This window comes from Tupaia chinensis, unplaced genomic scaffold, assembly GCF_000334495.1.
Source record: "Tupaia chinensis unplaced genomic scaffold, TupChi_1.0 Scaffold000078_1, whole genome shotgun sequence".
Taxonomy (NCBI): Eukaryota; Metazoa; Chordata; class Mammalia; order Scandentia; family Tupaiidae; genus Tupaia; species Tupaia belangeri.
Window position 1 is genome coordinate 1,215,133 of NW_006159539.1, and position 17,680 is coordinate 1,232,812.

General features: G+C 44.1%; 1 protein-coding gene across 2 annotated transcripts in view; it reads left to right on the top strand.

Moving 5' to 3' along the window:
• Positions 1 to 17,680, top strand: part of SCAPER (S-phase cyclin A associated protein in the ER) — a 278,443-nt gene that overhangs the window by 96,283 nt on the left and 164,480 nt on the right. For both annotated transcript variants that reach the window (XM_006142594.3, XM_006142593.2), the window contains 2 exons: positions 8,603 to 8,739; positions 16,408 to 16,473. In XM_006142594.3, coding sequence (XP_006142656.1) covers positions 8,603 to 8,739; positions 16,408 to 16,473 — 203 coding nt within the window. The remainder of the gene's footprint in view (positions 1 to 8,602; positions 8,740 to 16,407; positions 16,474 to 17,680) is intronic.

Sequence of the window (17,680 nt, forward strand, 5' to 3'; positions counted from 1 at the left end):
AAAAAAAAAAAGAAAGTGATCAAGGGCCAGCAGGTGGCTTGAGGGTTGAGGCCCTGGGCTCCGTAATGGCCAACCACCGTTCGAGTTCCAGATCTGGTGGCTTGAAACACACTGGGCATGTGTGTGTGCCTGTCCAAAATCCCAAGAGGAAAAGAGGAGAAGGGATTGCAGTGTGGCCATCTACTCTGGGGGGGGGGTGTCTCATTTTCCCTCTCTCCATCTCTGTCTCTGGCGAGCATACATGCCCTGTGGCAAACACCTTAAAAAGAAAGAAAGAAGCCCGGCTATGAAAGACAAAGACTGCGTCCCCATTTGCCACAGGCCGGGTGTCCTCATTTGTTAGCAGAAGCTAATGGACATGCCAGCATGGAAGTAGGGAGAGTGATGTTATAGGCTGTTTGGGGGGTGCTGGAGCAGGGCTCAGGAGAAATTGGTTAACAGGTACAAGAGCGCATGGAGACTAATGAAGCGGGTTAGAGAGCAGCGTACCGCACTATAGCAGAAAACGTCACTGATAACGCGGTGTGCATTCCCAGCCAAACAGTAGCATGAGTCTTCAGTGTGCAGTGTAAACTAATGTTAGATGATGAGCATGGGTAAATGTCTTTACAGTCTTAGTTTGATTATTATACAATAGTATACATGCTTTAAAAAACCGTACTGGGGTACAGAGGTTAAGGTGGCTGGATCCCCCATGGGTGACTATGGGAGTCATGGACCTGGCAGCATGAAAAACATGTCTGGTGCATGTGTGTGCGTGCCCCAGATCCCGAGAGGAGACTGGAGGAGAAGGAGTTGTAGTGTGGCCTTACCCCCTGGGGGTTGATTTCTCACTTTCCCTCTCTCTTTCTGTCTCTGGCAAGTGCACATTTCCTGTAACAAACTAAAACATACTGTACCCCACAGAGACATACAGCAACGCTACATAAATCAGGAATTACGGTTAAATGAAGTTTCCTTTTCTGTATCCTTATTGACTTTCTGTTTTCTTGTTCTGTCAGTTTTTTGTTTTTTTTTTTTTGAGAGGTTTTCTCTATAGGGCGCGTGCGCTTGCCAGACAGACAGAGACAGACAGCGAGAAATCACCCCCCAGGGGGGATGGTCACGCCGCAATCCCTTCTCCTCCATTCTCCTCTAGGATCTTGGCACGCACGCACACGCGCCAAGCGTGAGTTTTAAGTCACCGCGTCCGGGACGTGAACCGCGGTCGACTACGTGGGAGTCCAGCAACATAGCCATTACGCTAACTGCTGGTTCCCTTGTTCTGCCAGTTTTTCAGAGGGTTTATGTATGTATTCTGTGAGCGATCAGGGTAGAGAGGAAGAGAGAGGGAGGAGCACCCACAGCAGAGACGTGATGCCTCAGCTCAGGGCTCACTGAGCTCTGTGTACTCAGGGAGTCTCCTGATGTGAACTCGGAAGGCTCCATGTGCATGGGCTTTGCAGAGCTGTGCCTTCCGTAGCTGTGCCACCACCCAGCCCTGTTCTGTTTTTGAGAGAAAAGTATTAAACTCCGATTTTGTGCATTTATCTTTTTTCCAGTTCTACTGATTTTGCTTCACATAGTTGAAAGCTGTATTATTAGGTTCATAAATACCAAACATTCTTATGTCCTTAATTGACCCATTTGTTTTTACAAACTGACCTCTTTTGTTATTATGAAATTACCTTTTTTTTTTTTTTTTTTAATTTGAAAGGTTTTTGGCATAGGGCACATGTGCCTGCTAGAGAGACAGAGGCAGGGAGACAAAGCAAGAAATCACCCCCTGCCCCAGGGGGATGGCCACGCTGTAATCTCTTCTCCATGCTCCTCTCATGAGCTCACATACACACACATGTGCACACTTACGCACCTGGCATGATATTCAGCCTGCCAGATCTAGGACTTGAACCATGGTCAACCACGTGGGAGTTCAGTGCCTTAACCACTATGCTGCCTGCTGGCCCCTGAAATGACCTTCTTTATCTCTTGGTCATATTCTTTGCTGGAGCTCTATCTTCTCTAATGAGCCATTCTGGTGTTAGAACAGTGTGTCCTTTCCTATCCTTTTTCTTTTAATCTATGTATTACAGTTTCGAACAAGTATCCTTTTTAAAAAGACGTTTGAAAGTTAATAGATTTGAAGGGAGCACTTATGTAGTGCTGTTGAGTATAATGTGAGACTACTGGTTTCCTCAGGTCCTTGTCTACACCCATGGCCGGAAGCCATTCAAAGCTACGAAGTTCCAGCTCTGAGCCCTTTGATCTTGGATTGAAATGGTGGTGGTATTTGGGGAATATGGTATTATTGTTACTCTATTATTCTAGTGATTTCTAGGATAAAGCTTGATAGTTTCAAAGTTGCTGTATTTGAAATTTGAGTCTTGAGCAAACACCTTTCGTTATGAGGCTAGTTTCAGCACAGCCGAGCCATTCCTTGTAGCATCAGTGCAGACCTCGCTCGGTCTTCACTGCATGATAAATTAATAAGCTTGTTGAACTCTGGGCTTTCCTTTGAATCATCTGTTAAGCCCGAGATTAGATCAGAAAGGAACATCAGAATTTGCAAAAGAAGCCTTTGCCTCATTCATCATCTCCACCTACCAGAAAACTGATGGGAGTATTTGTAATTGTCACTGAGTGGCAGGGGGACAGATGGTGGCGTATCATCCTTATCATACGATGGCCTTTTCTTTTTTTCCTGAGTCTGTTTCACAGTATTTCATTAGCTTCATTTTTCTCATCTGTCACTTCAAACTATATGATACATAGGTCGTAATTGATTAAAAAAAGTATCCGTGGAAAGGGCCCTTAGCAGCGTTGAAAGGAGGTGTAATTTAAATGACCTCTCTAGTGTGAAAACTCAGCAGTGCTCTGTGTACTTCCTTTTTCAAATGATGCTGTCACGGGAGGGTATTGTTTTGATAAGAGGCATCACATTTCGAGTGTTGTCAAAGTTACTGTTAGAGACAATTTTAGAGTTTATGTAAATTTAACAGAACCCTTAAACTGTTTTACCTTTTAGGCACTTCTGAGTACTTGTGCAGTTCGCATCAGGGCGGGCACCAGGGAAACCCATGACCGATACCCCGTTAGCCCACGTCTGGCACTGACAGCTTTTCTGTTCTCTACACACACTCGTTTAAATACGAATTAGCTAGTTTTCTGTGTGTTGCTTTCGATTGTGAATAGTGTCTGGTTAACGTGGATATTTTACTTGGTCTGGCTAATGCTATCCAAGGAATCAGTATTCACACGTTGGTGTTAAAGAGCTTCCCCGAACTCCCTCCAGAGGCTATCTGCTGGGATAGTTTTGTGGAGGGAGGATAGTGATCCAAAGAAGAGTTGATTACAGGTAGTTTTGGTCATACTCAGTAAACCGGCACCCGTCCTCTTTACCTTACAGTTACGAGCAGCAGGTGTTGAGCTGAACGTTAGTGAAGAGGGTTGTAGCTCACGCTCACGCTCAGTCTTCTGTCTCCCGAGGGCACCGGCCACCGTGCGTGCACAAGCGCTGTCTGCAGTTCCCGTTGTTTTCAGTTGACTGTTCTTTTATTTTTCTCTTCTTTCATCTACTTCTCCCCTTTTTCCTCCCAATTTCTTTTTCTTCTCCCCTTCCTAGATGCCTGCATCTCCTTCCTGCCCTCCCACATCTTCCTCACCTTTCTCCTCTCCCTCATCCAGGGCAGTGAGAAAAGCCAGTGCCAAGCCCGCGGGCCCCACTGCTTTCCAGTTTGGGGAGAAGCCAGCGAGGGAGTCTTGTAAAATGCCTCCTGTTTATCTTACCTGTTGTGCCAAATGAGCTTAAATGAGCAGAATACCTAATCATAGCTGTAAGGGTTTAAGAAAAGCAGTATCTCGTTCTTGAGTAATATTATTGGATTTTCTTTTCCAAAGTTGATCAAGAATATACAGGATGAGGTTGGAAGGTGGTGTTTTCTAAATAAAATGAGAACATTCTTGCAGTAATTTTTTTTGTCTATTTAGGTTAGTAATTTGGCATTCTCCCTAGTCTTGGCAATAAGCTTTTGGCTCCAGAGAAATAAGTCTCTGAAGCATAGCAATTTTTTTTTAAATTTTCATATAAAAATGTATCTGTATTATTGTAATGATGCTTTTTGGTCCCTTTACCCAAAGCAAATATTTATATCCTTTTGATACAGAAAGAATCTTGTATCAAATATACATCAAAACCACTATCACAAATATATCCTATATAGTGTCTTTTTTTTTTTTTGGAGAGGTTTTTTTTGCTATAGGGCGTGTGTGCTCGCCAGACAGACAGAGAGAGACAGACAGACAGCGAGAAATCAGCCCACAGGGGGATGGCTACACCGCAGTGCCTTCTCCTCCTTTCTCCTCTCGGGATCTTGGGCACACACGCACACGCGCCTGGCGTGAGTTCTAAGCCACTGGGTCCAGGACGCGAACCGCAGTCGACTACGTGGGAGTCCAGCGACATAGCCATTACGCTAACTGCTGGTTCCCCTATATAGTGTCTTTGAAAATTCACGGTTTCTTGTTGCATTTTTAGTTGATGGGAAGCACATTATTTACTTCAGTGCATCACATTTTATCAGATATGTTTATTCTGAGGCAGATAACACTAAAGAACTCTAAAAATGGCAGTTAAATCCTACATTATGTCATTTACATTTTGCTTCTTACCCTATTTTTAGAACTTCTGTATTTTTCCCAAAGATCATGAACCTATCTATAGCTTAATTTGTTCCCATCTCAGTTTAAAAATAAGGAAATATGGGAACGTTTAGGATGAGTCTGATAGACTATCAAGGTCATAAACTTCAGAATGAATTATTTCACTTCATATAATAAATTATGTTAGAAAGGCCAGAGGTTTGGTCTAGTATGCTATAAAAGGTAATTAAAAGAATAAGAAGGGTTTAAACTTTGATGAGCTCATGTCTGTGTAGGTATTAGTTTCCTCATGTACGGTATTAATATTTCCTATTACAGCCCATGTTGTTTAAGTAAGAATCCAGTTATGACTTAAATATTACATGTAACATTTTTGTGTATACATGGAATTAACCTTCATTAATTAGCTTTTAGACTGTTACATTACTTTCAGAATATCAGAGGAAGGGTACTTGAGAATTTATTGTCTCATTTCTTTATTTTACTGCTCAGGAAACTGGGGCCCAGAGAGCCCCACGCGTTATGGCCCCTGCCTCACTGTGGACGCCTTGACACGCAGCTCAGGGCTGTCTCTGTGCATCAGCCTGTCCTGCACTGAGAGGAACAGCAGCAGCCCCTGTCAGTGCTGTACAGGGAGCAAGGCCGCACCAGACACGGCCACCAAGACTCGTTTCCGATTTCGTTAGTCAGAGAGTAGGAGGCACTGAGCAGGGGCAGTGGGGCTAGACACCATGTTTACAGTCCTCTTAGGAAGGGAGGAGATCCACGGATCCTCACAGGAGCGTTTTTTGGTTCTGATTGATTCAGATTTTGAAAATGAATAAATAAATCATAGCTACTGTGTCTCATAGACTACACAAGGGGACCTCAAAATGTGAAAAATGGAATGAAAGTGAAGTTTCAGTTTGGTGTAAAGTAAAACTTGGATATCTGCACATAATTTTTTCATAATACACACTTTTCACAATCTTTCTGCAAACTCCTTGTTTTTGCTTATACTCATGCCTGTGTCATAATAACTAGAATTGTGAATAGATGCAGACAAGAGAGCGGATTTTACTCAGGGCTGCTCAGTCTCCGATAGAATAATTCTACAGCAAATATACCTTAAACAGATTGAGCCTCTTTTCTTTAAAGAATTTGCTTTTCTATATATTTCCTTAATATCAATTTTATAATGTTTACATACTTGTTATAAAAAAAATCCTGTAACAGAAAAAAACTGAAGTTATGCCTACCGTTAACATTTTTATTTATTTTCTAGCCTTTATATTAAAGAATCTGCTTTTCTATATATTTCCTTAATATCAACTTTATAATGTTACACACTTGTTGTGAAAAATCCTGTAACAGAAAAAGCTGAAGTTATGCCTACCGTTAACATTTTTACTTATTCTCTAGCCCTGATATCAAATATATAAATCTTACTTTTTTTTAAGAGAGATTTTTGCTATAGGGTGTGTGCACTTGCTGGAGAGACAGAGACAGAAAGTGAGAAATCATCCCCCAAGGGGGATGGCCATGCCACAGTCCCTTCTCCTCTATACTGCTCTCAGGATTTGGGGCACACAAGCACATGCACCCAGCATGAATTTTAAACCATCAGGTTTGGGACTTGAACTGCAGTCAACTACGTGGGAGTCCAGTAATATAACCATTATGCCATCTGCTGGTTCCCTAAATTTTACATTCTTATCTATAAACCGCAATGCATACATTTGAATCCTAAGTGTTTAAAAGACTTTATACAATGAAAATGTTAATATCATCAATATTTAATATTTAGTCTGCATAGGGGCAAACAGTGGTGCAGCTGTAAAACGTGACACTGCCCTATTACTCCCCAGAGGTGTCCGCTTAGTTGGTATATGTATGTGTGTACACACACACACACACCCTGAGTCGGTCCTCTGTATCTATGTCCACGGATCCTGCCTCCAGGTATTAAGTGATCCACAGGTGCAGCCAGGCTATGGCAGTTGTTACAGACTGACAGATGTGGACAGTTATGTGTCAGATGTGGACAGCTATGCGGATGTTGACACCATTAACTGAACCAGAGAAGACTTTGCAGAGAGCAGCTTCTCGTGTGCGGGAGCGTAAGAGCTTATAGGCACACGGAAGTGCTAGTGCTGGAACGCTCTGCCTGCATGCAGGTTTGGAAGAGGCTGTCTGTGCAGACGAGTGGAGTTCAGGAGGGCAGGCAGGACTGGGCACAGCGGTGCAATCTGAAAACTGGACCCACACGGACAGCACCCTGGGCTCTCGTCCCAGAATCTCCTTGTACACACTGGGCGTGTGATGTGTCCCCATGAGCCAGGCCAGCGGAGCCAGGGAGGCTCACGGCATGGAAGCCCTACTTTGGGTGGGTGTCTGTCTGTCTTTCTCTCCATGGAAGAAATAAACTTTGAAAAAAAATTTGAGAATCATCTATGTATACATAGTTCATGGTTTTACACGCGAAGAGTGAGTTTGGGTAGGAAGAGGCTGAGGATAGCTCTGGGGTGCTCCAACATCTGGAGCATTTTCCTCAACAGGAGGGAAAGGATCCAGCAGCGACCTAGAAGAATAGCCGGTAAGTTGGGAGGACAGTGTGATAGCCGAAGGCCTTGTAGGCAGGAGGACGTGATCTGGAGGGCTAAGACTGCAGGAGGCGAGTTAGGACTGAGTGCATCAGCCATGGCTGTTGGTGTCCGTGGCAAGGGTAGTCTGAGGAGCGGTAAGGGTGATGAAGGCCAGAGCTGCACTACAGTGAGTACAGGAGAGATTGAGTGAAGGGAGCAGACAGCTTTCACTTTGTGTCAACGAAATTTAGTGTAAAAGTATTCCCAGAGAGGGACATGCAAAGCTTCTTTTAAGAAGATTTAAGTAGAAAGGTAGAAGTCGATGCAGAAAAGAGGAGAAATAACCATGTGAATGGGGGAGTAAGAGTGGGATCTCGTGTCCATTTGGAGTGCTGGGCCTTGGATAGGAACGTGAGTGTTTGTGTATGACAGCAGAAGGGAAGACAGACTGTATGGGCGGGTCGGTTGGTAAACTTGGCTGTGGGAGCGTGTGGGAATTCTTTTCTGAATAATGCTGTTTTCCCCAGTGAAATAAGCATGACCATGAGAGCTGGCTGTGGGAGATTTGAGGACAGAGTCTGAAATAATCCTAGCATGTAGATGAACTAGTGTAAGGTTTCTCAGCTACTTGGCAAAACTAGAGATGCATTATAAAATTGAAATAAGAATTGTCAGCCTAGTTTGTAATAATAGCCACATTAGCTAATAGAGAGCCGGATAGGGTTGGGATTTTGCCACACGGGTGTGAAAGAAGTGAAGGACACTGGTGTTGGGTACATGCAATAGGGTGCTTACAGGGCTGGGCCGGGAGGCCTGGAATGGGTACCGGGGGAAGTGAGGCCAGGCTGCGTGCTCCCACCGGAACAAGCCTCTGCTGCCAGTGCCCACATTCCACTCGGGGATCTGCTTTCTCCTTCCTGGCCCTGCTCCCACCCCCAGCCCAAGCACACACCGACAGTCATTCCCAACACCCATGTGTTCACGTCCTGCCCATCCTTCAAGGGATAGCAGACACAGTGCTTCCTTCCCGAGGTCTTCACTCCTCACCCCCAGTGAGCAGCCATCTTGATTCCCCTTTTGAGCTCCTTCAACACTCTAAATCTCTCATCGGCTAATTGCAGGGCGTTCAAGTGCGTGTGTTTAGTCCACCTTTCCTTCTCCACTTGTGTGGTCTCAGGGATCAAGTCCTTGCATCCTGAGCGTTTAGCGCAGGGAGCAGTGAAGGTTTGATGAGTCATGAACATCTCAAGTCACACAGTTCGTCTCATGCTTTCCAAAGCCAGAGTGGGACCTAGGTATTACTCTTCATGTCATCTGTATCATCTTTTCTTCTCCCCGTAGTCTGTCGCAGTCCTACAAGCCTTTTAATCATCATCGCTCTTATTTGTGTTACCTTGCAGGAGCATCTTTCTTTGAAGAAGTATATCATTGACGTTGTGGTTGAAAGTGCAGTTCCACCAGAGCCTTTGAAAGATGGAGAAGACCGGCAAAAAAATAAAAAAAAAGCCAAGAAGATAAAAGCCCGGATGAACTCCAGGTACCTTAACTATCCTTAAAATCAAAACAAAAGGGAAACTCTTAGTGCCAGACCCTTTCTTATAAACCCAGGGAAGGAACAGAAAAAGTTCAAAGTTGTTTGCTTCGAGAAAGCCTTAGAAATAACACTGATGAGCCTAATTTATGGCCACTTTCTTTGATTGAGAAGGAAAACTGCATATCGATCTGAAGCCCTTGCTTTCACCTGTTAAGAGCTCTTCTTATAATTGGATGCCAAAGCCCTGCCAAACTTGTGCCTCCTCCGGCTTACAATAGTGTGTTTAAGTATGTGTAAACCAAGCCTATTTTTCTTTCCAACTATTGATTTTTAAATGAAGTATCAAAGAAAATCAATAGCAATCAACAAATAGAAGTCTGCTGGCTGTAGTGTCAAATCCCATGACTAGGTTTAATCAATTTGGTTGCCTGTCACAACAAGAGAAAGTTCAAGAAATATCTTAAAATGGAAAGTGAGTTGTCAGACCCGTAGTTTATCATCAGCCTCTGAAGTGTCGTCTGAAGATCAGAACACCATGTAGTACATCACTACCTCACAAGCCTCCGGCGTCACCTGATGGCTGATGTCGCGTCCGAGGACACGCGCAGTGCTTCCGCGGTGGGTGATCCTCTGCTGCGTGCGGAAGGTGCTCTGAGCGTGTCCTTACACGTGTATCCCTGAGTGTCTCAGACGAGAGACCTGACCCTGGGATCACACGGACCCAGGCCGTGGCCAGGGATGCCGTCTCACTGCCGTGCTCAGTGCGGGCGGAGCCTCCGCTTCGTCGTCGTCAGTGGCAGCCTCAGAGTGCTGGTTAAGCAAGGGCAGAAAAGCTTTGGGTTTTAACCTTGAAGTCACTCCAAGTGAGTGAGAGTAGTCCACAGCGTACATCGGGTATCACTTTCTTTCTAGTCTTACGCCAATATGGCGTTCTGACCTCCTGACACTCACCTACTTCAGAGCCTGTTCTCTGAACCTTTCTCCTTTATGTGCACGTCCCCTCCATGAGGTCACTGCTTTCCTGCCTCCTCCATGCAGTAATCACAGATTTTATATTTTCAGTTTTTCTCAAACTGAGTATGTTCAGAGTAAGCCTGCTTTCTCCTCTCTGGGATCCTCCTCAGCCCTCCCATCCCATAATAATCTCTCTGTCAGTGTATACTGTATTCTGCTGCTTAGACCAGAGTCCTCCAAGTCATCCTCGACCTCCCTTTCCACATAGGATGAACTAAAGACGCCCACACCAAAAGACATTATAATAAAAAAATTAAAAGACAAAGAATCTTGAAACCAGTAAGAACAAAGCCCTGGACTTAAGAGTCTCAGTGATGGGGACCAGCAGTTGGTGTATGGCTGTCTCTGGACTCCATGTTGTTGACCACAGTTCGAGTCCCAGACCCGGTGGCTTAAACTCAGGCCAGGCACGTGTGCGTGCATGCCCAAGATCCCGAGAGGAGAAAGGAGGAGAAGGGATTGCGGTGTGGCCATCCCCACTGTGGGGTGATTTCTCGCTTTCTGTCTCTCTGTCTCTCTCTGTCTGTCTGGTGAGCGCAGGCGCCCTATAGCGAAACCTCTCCAAACAAAACAACAAAAAAAAGAGTCTTGGTGAATTTTACCAGACACTGGAATAACTAATATCAATCCTTCTCAAACACTTCTAAAACATTTCAAAAGAGAGAACACCTCTCAAATCATTGGCACCAACACCATCCTGATACCAAGTCAAAAACCCTACCCAAAAAATAATAGACAGAGTTCCGTATGAATATAATGCCAAATCTAAAAGAAAACGTCACTAGACAGAATTCAGAAGCTTACTAAAAGGACTACATGGAGGGGGTGGTACTTTGAAAAGTTCATGGAAAAATGTGTGTTAGGAAAAACTCAAAAGTTTTTGCACCAAAATAAACTTGTACTTCAATTCCAAACTCTCCCACAAGGTTTTTGAAGTACCGTCATATAGGAAAGCAAGAGACTTGTTCAAATTATAAAGTGTGTTAGATACACACAACTTTAGTATTACTATATATTCTTGACAAGTGGATCTCATTACTACGACAAAGTGTGTTTTTAGATCCGTTATTACTTATTTAAAGTCTACTTTGTCTAATGTTAATATCACTATTCTTTTATTGCATATCTTTTTCCCTTTTTAAAGTTTTAAACAATAATATGTCTCTTTATACTAATGTATATCTCGGGGGCCAGCAGGTGGTGTGGTGGATAGGGCACTGGGCTCCCGTACAGTTGACTGCAGTTCAAGTCCTGGACCAGGTGGCTTGCTTTCTCACTTTTTTCTCTGTCTCTTTCTGGTGACTGCACATGCCCTATAGCAAAATTTAAAATAATAAATAACAATTCTTTAAAAAAATGTGTTTCTCTTGTAATCATCATGTGAGTGAGTCTTCTTCACTTCCAATCTGGGTATTTGTCTTTTGTTTGGAATTACAAATCAGTTTATATTTTGGAGCTTTTGTTTTTTCGTTTTTATTTGCCAGTGTGTGTGTGCTCTCCAGAGGGAGAGGGAGGAACCCTCCTCAGTGGGGCTTGTTCACAGCGCAGTCCTTTCTCCACTTCTCCCTCCCGTCAGGGGTTAGGCGTGTGCACATAGCCAGGTGTGCTTCTCAAGCCTCCCGGGCAGGGCTCACACCACTTTGGCCTGTGTGGGAGCTGACCTTCTTAGCCACCGGGCTTTGGGACCGACCTGAGTGTTCCTTTGTTCTGTGTGTTAATTTTGCTGTTTTCCTTAGCAGAAAGTGACATTTTATCCTGTCATGCATTTAAAGCAAAACAAAAACTGTGAGTCTGTTTTTCAAAGCTTGGTTTTAAGCTTTGTTAGGTGACTCTAGAGCAACCCTTAATTCTAGGGTTTATATTCGCCCTCCTCTGAAGGTATGGCCTTTGTGAATTCTCTGTGGAATGACTAAGGCATACAGTAAATAAACCATGGTCGTTGAAACTCAGACATCCTCCAGCTCCATGAAAGTTCCAGTCCCTGTTCACCTTACAGTTCCTTGGTAGTTGTTCTTTTTCCAGTTTTGAAATCTTACGCATTCACCGATCACTGTAGCCAGCGACCCAAGAGGGGCTGTCTGAAGCTTTCGGGACCGCTTATGCCCACACCTCTGCACCGTTCCCCGCCCTGCAAATGCCCCCTGTCTCCTTAGCTCAGAGGCCCTTACATGGTCTGTTTTGGCCACCTCCCTCCCACACGGGTAGCTATCCGGAAAGTGACTCCAGGCAGAAAGTTGAGGTGATCATGGGATTTATTCATTGTTTCTTTTTTCTTCCCTTTCCTTTCCTTTCCTTTCCTTTCCTTTCCTTTCTTTTCTTTTCTCTTTCCCCTTCCCCTTCCTTCCCTCTTCCCCTCCCCCTTCCCCTTCCCCTTTCTTTCTTTCTTTCTTTCCTTTCTTTCTTTCTTTCAGATTTTTGCTATAGGGCATGTGCACTCTCCAGAAAGACAGAGAGAGACAGAAAGTGAGAATTCACCCCTCCAGGGGGGGACGGCCACGTCGCAATCCCTTCTCCTCCATTCTCCTCTTGGGATCTTGGGCAGGCATGCACAAACGCCTGGCGTGAGTTTAAACCACCGGGTCCGGGACTTGAACCATGGTGGACAACATGAGAGTCCAGTGACATAGCCATTATGCCAACTGTTGGTCCCACATTGTTTCCTTTTTCTGATGGATTACAGTATTGTGCTGACAATTGTCTATACATGAAAAACAGTAAACTCATATATTTTAAGAACTTTTATAGTTTTTTATAACAGAAGAGCTAATATGATACTGGGTCGTCATGAAAGTCATAACACATTCTTGCATAGAAACCATAGAAAAATACATCATGGCTTTCTCGACGACTTAATGCTAGTTACCTCATTGTGGCTGGAAGCAAAAATTTCCAAGGCCTAACTTGTTTATTTAAAAGAAGTGTTTATTTATTATTATTATTATTATTATTATTATTTAATTTGCTCGATGGGGGTTGGGGTGGGGAGAGTGAGAAAGCAAGCCATCAGGTCTAGGACTCGAACTGTGGTCGGCCATGTATGAGTCTAGTGCCTCAACCACCACACCAACTGCTGACCCGACTAGTGTTTACCATCATTTAAACCACTATATAGTTTAGCTGTTTATTCGTTTGCACATTGCCTCTCTTCTAGAATATCAATTTCATGATTTTATTCTGGCACAATAGATTCTCAATGAACATTTATCGAAGAATTAGAAATTGGACTGTGAGCTTTGTGATTCCTATCACTGAGATTTCTTTGTCCATGTGCAAATGGAGAAAAGGACCAGGAGTCTCTTATCGTGAACCAGAATGCAGGCTCGAAGTGGAATGGCCCGTTGGCGGTTCCGTGGTACTGGTAGTGGAAGCGTCTGTCGGGCCTGAGTCAGCGTGAGAGAGAACAGGGCTGCCTGGTGCTTTCCAGGCGGTAGGATGAGGGGAACTGCTGTATGCTCTACACATGGATGAAGGACGGTGGGGACCATGTGGTTGCTGAAGAGTCTGGACAGGAGAAAAGGACTCGGCGTGAGTCAGAACTTTGGCTTTTACACTTACAGATTTTTAATTTATAAAAATTAACCAATATTTAGTACTCCAAATAGCTTTTGTGTATCTAAGTATATTTATCAGTGCTTATCCAATTAAAAATCAGAAGTAATGCTTATCATATTAGAAATCAAAAGTAAGATATACTAAACATTTTTTAAATTAAATTATTAAAAAAAAAAAAAAAAAGTAAAACTGGGGCCATTGAGTGGCACAGCAGTAAAACACGAGACTCTTCCAGGCAGACTCTTACAGGAAGGTTAATAGTTCAGATCCAGAGACCTCCTTCAGTACACCACACACTCACTTGTTACGGGGTCAAGATGCTGTCTGGGGCCAGCAGGTGGCATGGTGGTTGAAGGCACTGGACTCCCACATGGCTGACCGTGGTTCGATTCCTGGACCTGGCGGCATGCTTTCTCACTTTCCCTCTCTTTCTCTCTCACCAAATTAAAATACATATATGGATAAATAAAGTTAAATAAGATAGTTCTTTTAAAAAAAAGATTCTGTTAGAGTACACACTCATTCACACTCTGTCTCTCTCCTGTAATAAACAGACATTAAATTTATAATAATAAATCATATACACAAATAAAATATTTTTATTAAAAATGAACTACTTTCCAAAGAAGTGAGAAGAGTGACATTATTTTATGTTCTTGCAGACTTCGTTAATGTCTGGCTCAGTAAGGAGAGCAGGAGTCGCACACCTGCTGTGAGAATTCTGTCTCTTGTAATACCACAGTCCACGTAGCTTCAGTTTAACTGTATGCTTGTCATAGGGCGTGCGCCACCCCGCCCAATTTAACTGTATGCTTGTAAGAGAGAGAGTGGGAAAGTTTTTACCTTGTGCACCTCTGAAAGACTTCAACTTGAGTCCAGATTACACCCATAAAACTGCCCACCTGCTGGCATAAGAAAGAACAGCATAATGGCTATGTCGCTGGACTCCCACGTAGTCGACCGTGGTTCAAATCCCAGACCCAGTGGCTTAAACTCACGCCAGGTGTGTGTGCGTGTGTGCCCAAGATCCTGAGAGGAGAATGGAGGAGGAGGGATTGTGGCGTGGCTATCCCCCCGGAGGGTGATTGCTGGCTTTCTGTCTCTCTGTCTTCCTGATGAGTGCACGAGCCCTATAGTAAAAAAATCCTCTCCAAAAAACATGGTAATTATGATGTTGCTTTGGTGACGTGAATTAAATCATGCAGCAGGTCTGTGATTTTCAAACTGTAATTCTTAGAACAGGTGAATCAGAATCACCTGGGATTCTTAGTAGCTTTTTAATTTTTAATTTTTTTTTCTGTAGGGTATGTGTATTCATCAGAGAGAGACAGAGAGAGGGAAGATGAGAAGTCAGCCCCACGGGGGATGGCCACAGCACAGTCCCTTCCGGGATTTGGGCACACGTGCACATGCGTCTGGCAGGACTCTCCCTTGTCGGAGTCCAGTGCCTGAACCACCACTCTGCCTGCTGGCCCAATCTGGGATCTTTTTTAAAAGGTAGATCCTGGGCTTCTGCCTATTGATTCCTATTCAGTTGGTTTTAGGAGAGTAATCTACCTTTTAATAAACTCTCAGGTTATTAGATTTACCTAACAGTTTGAAATACCTACTCTTTCTTTTTTTTAAGAGAAATTTTTGTTATAGGGTGTGTGTGCTCACCGGAGAGTCAGAGACAGAGAGGCAGAAAGCAAGAAATCACCGCCCAAGAGAATGCCATGCTGCAGTCCCTTCTCCTCTATTCTCTCGGTATTTTGGGCACACGTGCACGCGCGCCTAGCATGAGTTTTAAGCCGCCAGATCCAGAGCTCGAACTGCGGTCGACTACATGGGAGTCCAGCCACATAACCAGTATGCCTTCTGCTGGTCCCGATCTACCTACTTTTTGTAGGTGTTTAGAATTATAGACGCTTAGAGCTAGAAGAGACCTTAAGAATTTCACTAGTTTTTAATCCCCTTATCTTACAAATGAGGAAAATTTAGCTAATAAAGGACAATGAATTTCTCAAGCCTCCTACTTAAAAAAAAAAGAACTTTCTCACATGAAGTATTAAACCATAGTTCAGTAAGTATCAAAATTAAATGCCAAAATCTTTGGCGCAGGCATATTGTAGAGATGAGTTGCAGAACCAAACAACGCTGAGAGGGATTGCCTGGGTCTCCCAGTGGGAGAGAGGGAGGCAGGAAGGAGTTGATGGTGACCCCGACCCTGGAGGGTGAGCACGTGCATGCATACACCCCCACCCCCACACACGCTTGATGTCCTCGACTGAAAGGGGGGCCAGGTGGAGATGATGTGCCCGAGGCTCTGGTCAGTCTGTTTGAGTCTCCAGTGGATATCTCAGAGGGACTTGCAGGTAGATGGTGTGTTCATTTATACACCTGTTCGATATCTGCGTACCCTTTTCAATTAGCATTTATTTTTTAAAAGAAATCATTTCCTCCTTGGCTTCTGAATGAGTCTGTACTCATATTACTCAAGCATTACTGCCCCCTAGCGGCAGTATCCTAACTGATGAAAATGTCTCAACGTATTCTTACCCGGGGGAAAAAAAAAAATCTCAGAATGTCTCAGAACTGGAGTCTCCAAGTCCAGATTTATAAACTGTGAGCTCTGGTATCAAAAAGTGTAAAGTTGAATAATTAGAAGAGTTACGTCACGTTATGGAGAGCTCCCTCAGGAACCGCTATAGATAACCAGTGGGATAAGATCAGGACTTTGACGATTCGAGATTTGTCCTCTGTGCTTTGCTGGTGAGAGTAGACATTCGAGGACCGAGGTGAACGTGAGGCTGTTTTTCAGAACTAACGTGGGCGTGAGTGACTTTCTCCTCCGTCTGTCTCTCTCCAGCAAGTGCATGCACCCTCTCCCAACGACAGACAACGCAGCGGTGACACACGTTGTCACCGTTGGCACAGGGAGCACGTACTTGTTAATGTCTCATGAAGGAGCAACTTTAGAAACCAGAGTGTTCAAAATCAGATGTTCCTGATCTGTTATTTCAGTAACCTTTTATACCGGAAGAGGACAAACACAGGCAGGGTTTTGGTTTGTTATAAACATTTGTAGCAAAATAATTAATAGTGATAAACCTTTTTTCTCTTTAGGGCCAAGGAATATGAGAGCTTAATGGAAACCAAAAATTCTGGCTCAGATTCACCTTACAAAGCCAAGTGAGTATTTTACTTTATCTCGTGTTTCAGTTCTCCTTTTCTCCGGGGTGTCTGGAGCACCATGGTGTGCTGTGATCAGGGACCCCGCCCCTGACCCCCAGAGCACGCGTCTCCTAACACGGCGGCACCACCCCGCGGCAGTTTTCCCAGGAGACGTTTGGCCTTGTGTGGACACGGTTCCTGATAGCCTAACCTGGTAAGCTCTCTCAGCACATGGGACGGCCCCCACAGTGGAGGGTGACTTCCTCCCAAAAGCCGTTGGAGCTGAAACCAAGAAACCCTCTCTCAGGGTCAGGTTCTGACAGGGCAGGGAAGTGCTGGTGCTCGCTCTGAGGTTTCTTATGAATCGTTCCTGGGGCTGGGTCCGGGTCCTTAGGGAGAATTAGAATACTCCGATTCTGAGGAGATTTCAGATGAGATTACAGATTTTAAGTGAGATTTTGATTGAGATTCGAGAATTTAGATGACAGTTTAGACTCCTAAGCAGTAGGTAGGTAAACAGAAACATCATCATTTTCTTCTGTCAGAAATACCATCTGTAGGGCCACAGGTGACGTGGTGGTTGGGGGCACTGGACTACCACGAGGCCGACCGTGGTTTGATTCCTGGACTTGGTGGCTTGCTTTCTCTCTTTCTTTCTCTCTCATTCTATCCCTCTCTAGGCAAAATAAATAAGTGGATAAATAAAGTTAAATGAGAATAATTTAAAAAAAACAAAAGCCATGTATAGAGATGCAGTGAGAAAGGTATTTACATATGCTGTTTTGGGGAGTAGTCTTGTTGAAAAGCAATATTTGTTAGCAATTTAGGAAGCCCGTTTCAGGCTGCTCAAAGAAATGATGCAAAACACACCCTAATGCTTATATGCCAAGATAACTATGCTGCTTATTTATTTATTTATTTTTGAGAGAGATTTTCGCTATAGGGTGTGTGCTTGCTGGAGAGAGAAACAGAGAGACAGAAAGCAAGAAATCATTCCCCAAGGGGTTTGGCCACACCATAGTCCCCTCTCCTCCATTCTCTTCTCAGGATTTTGGGCATGCACGCACATGTGCGCAATCTGAGTTTCAAGCTGTTGGGTCCTGGATTTGAACTGCGGCCGACCATGTGTGAGTCCAGTGCCTTAACCACTATACCACCTGCTGACCCCCTTCACTATTATTTTTAATAGTGGAGGGGTCAAGAAACATCTTAAATGTCCCAAATC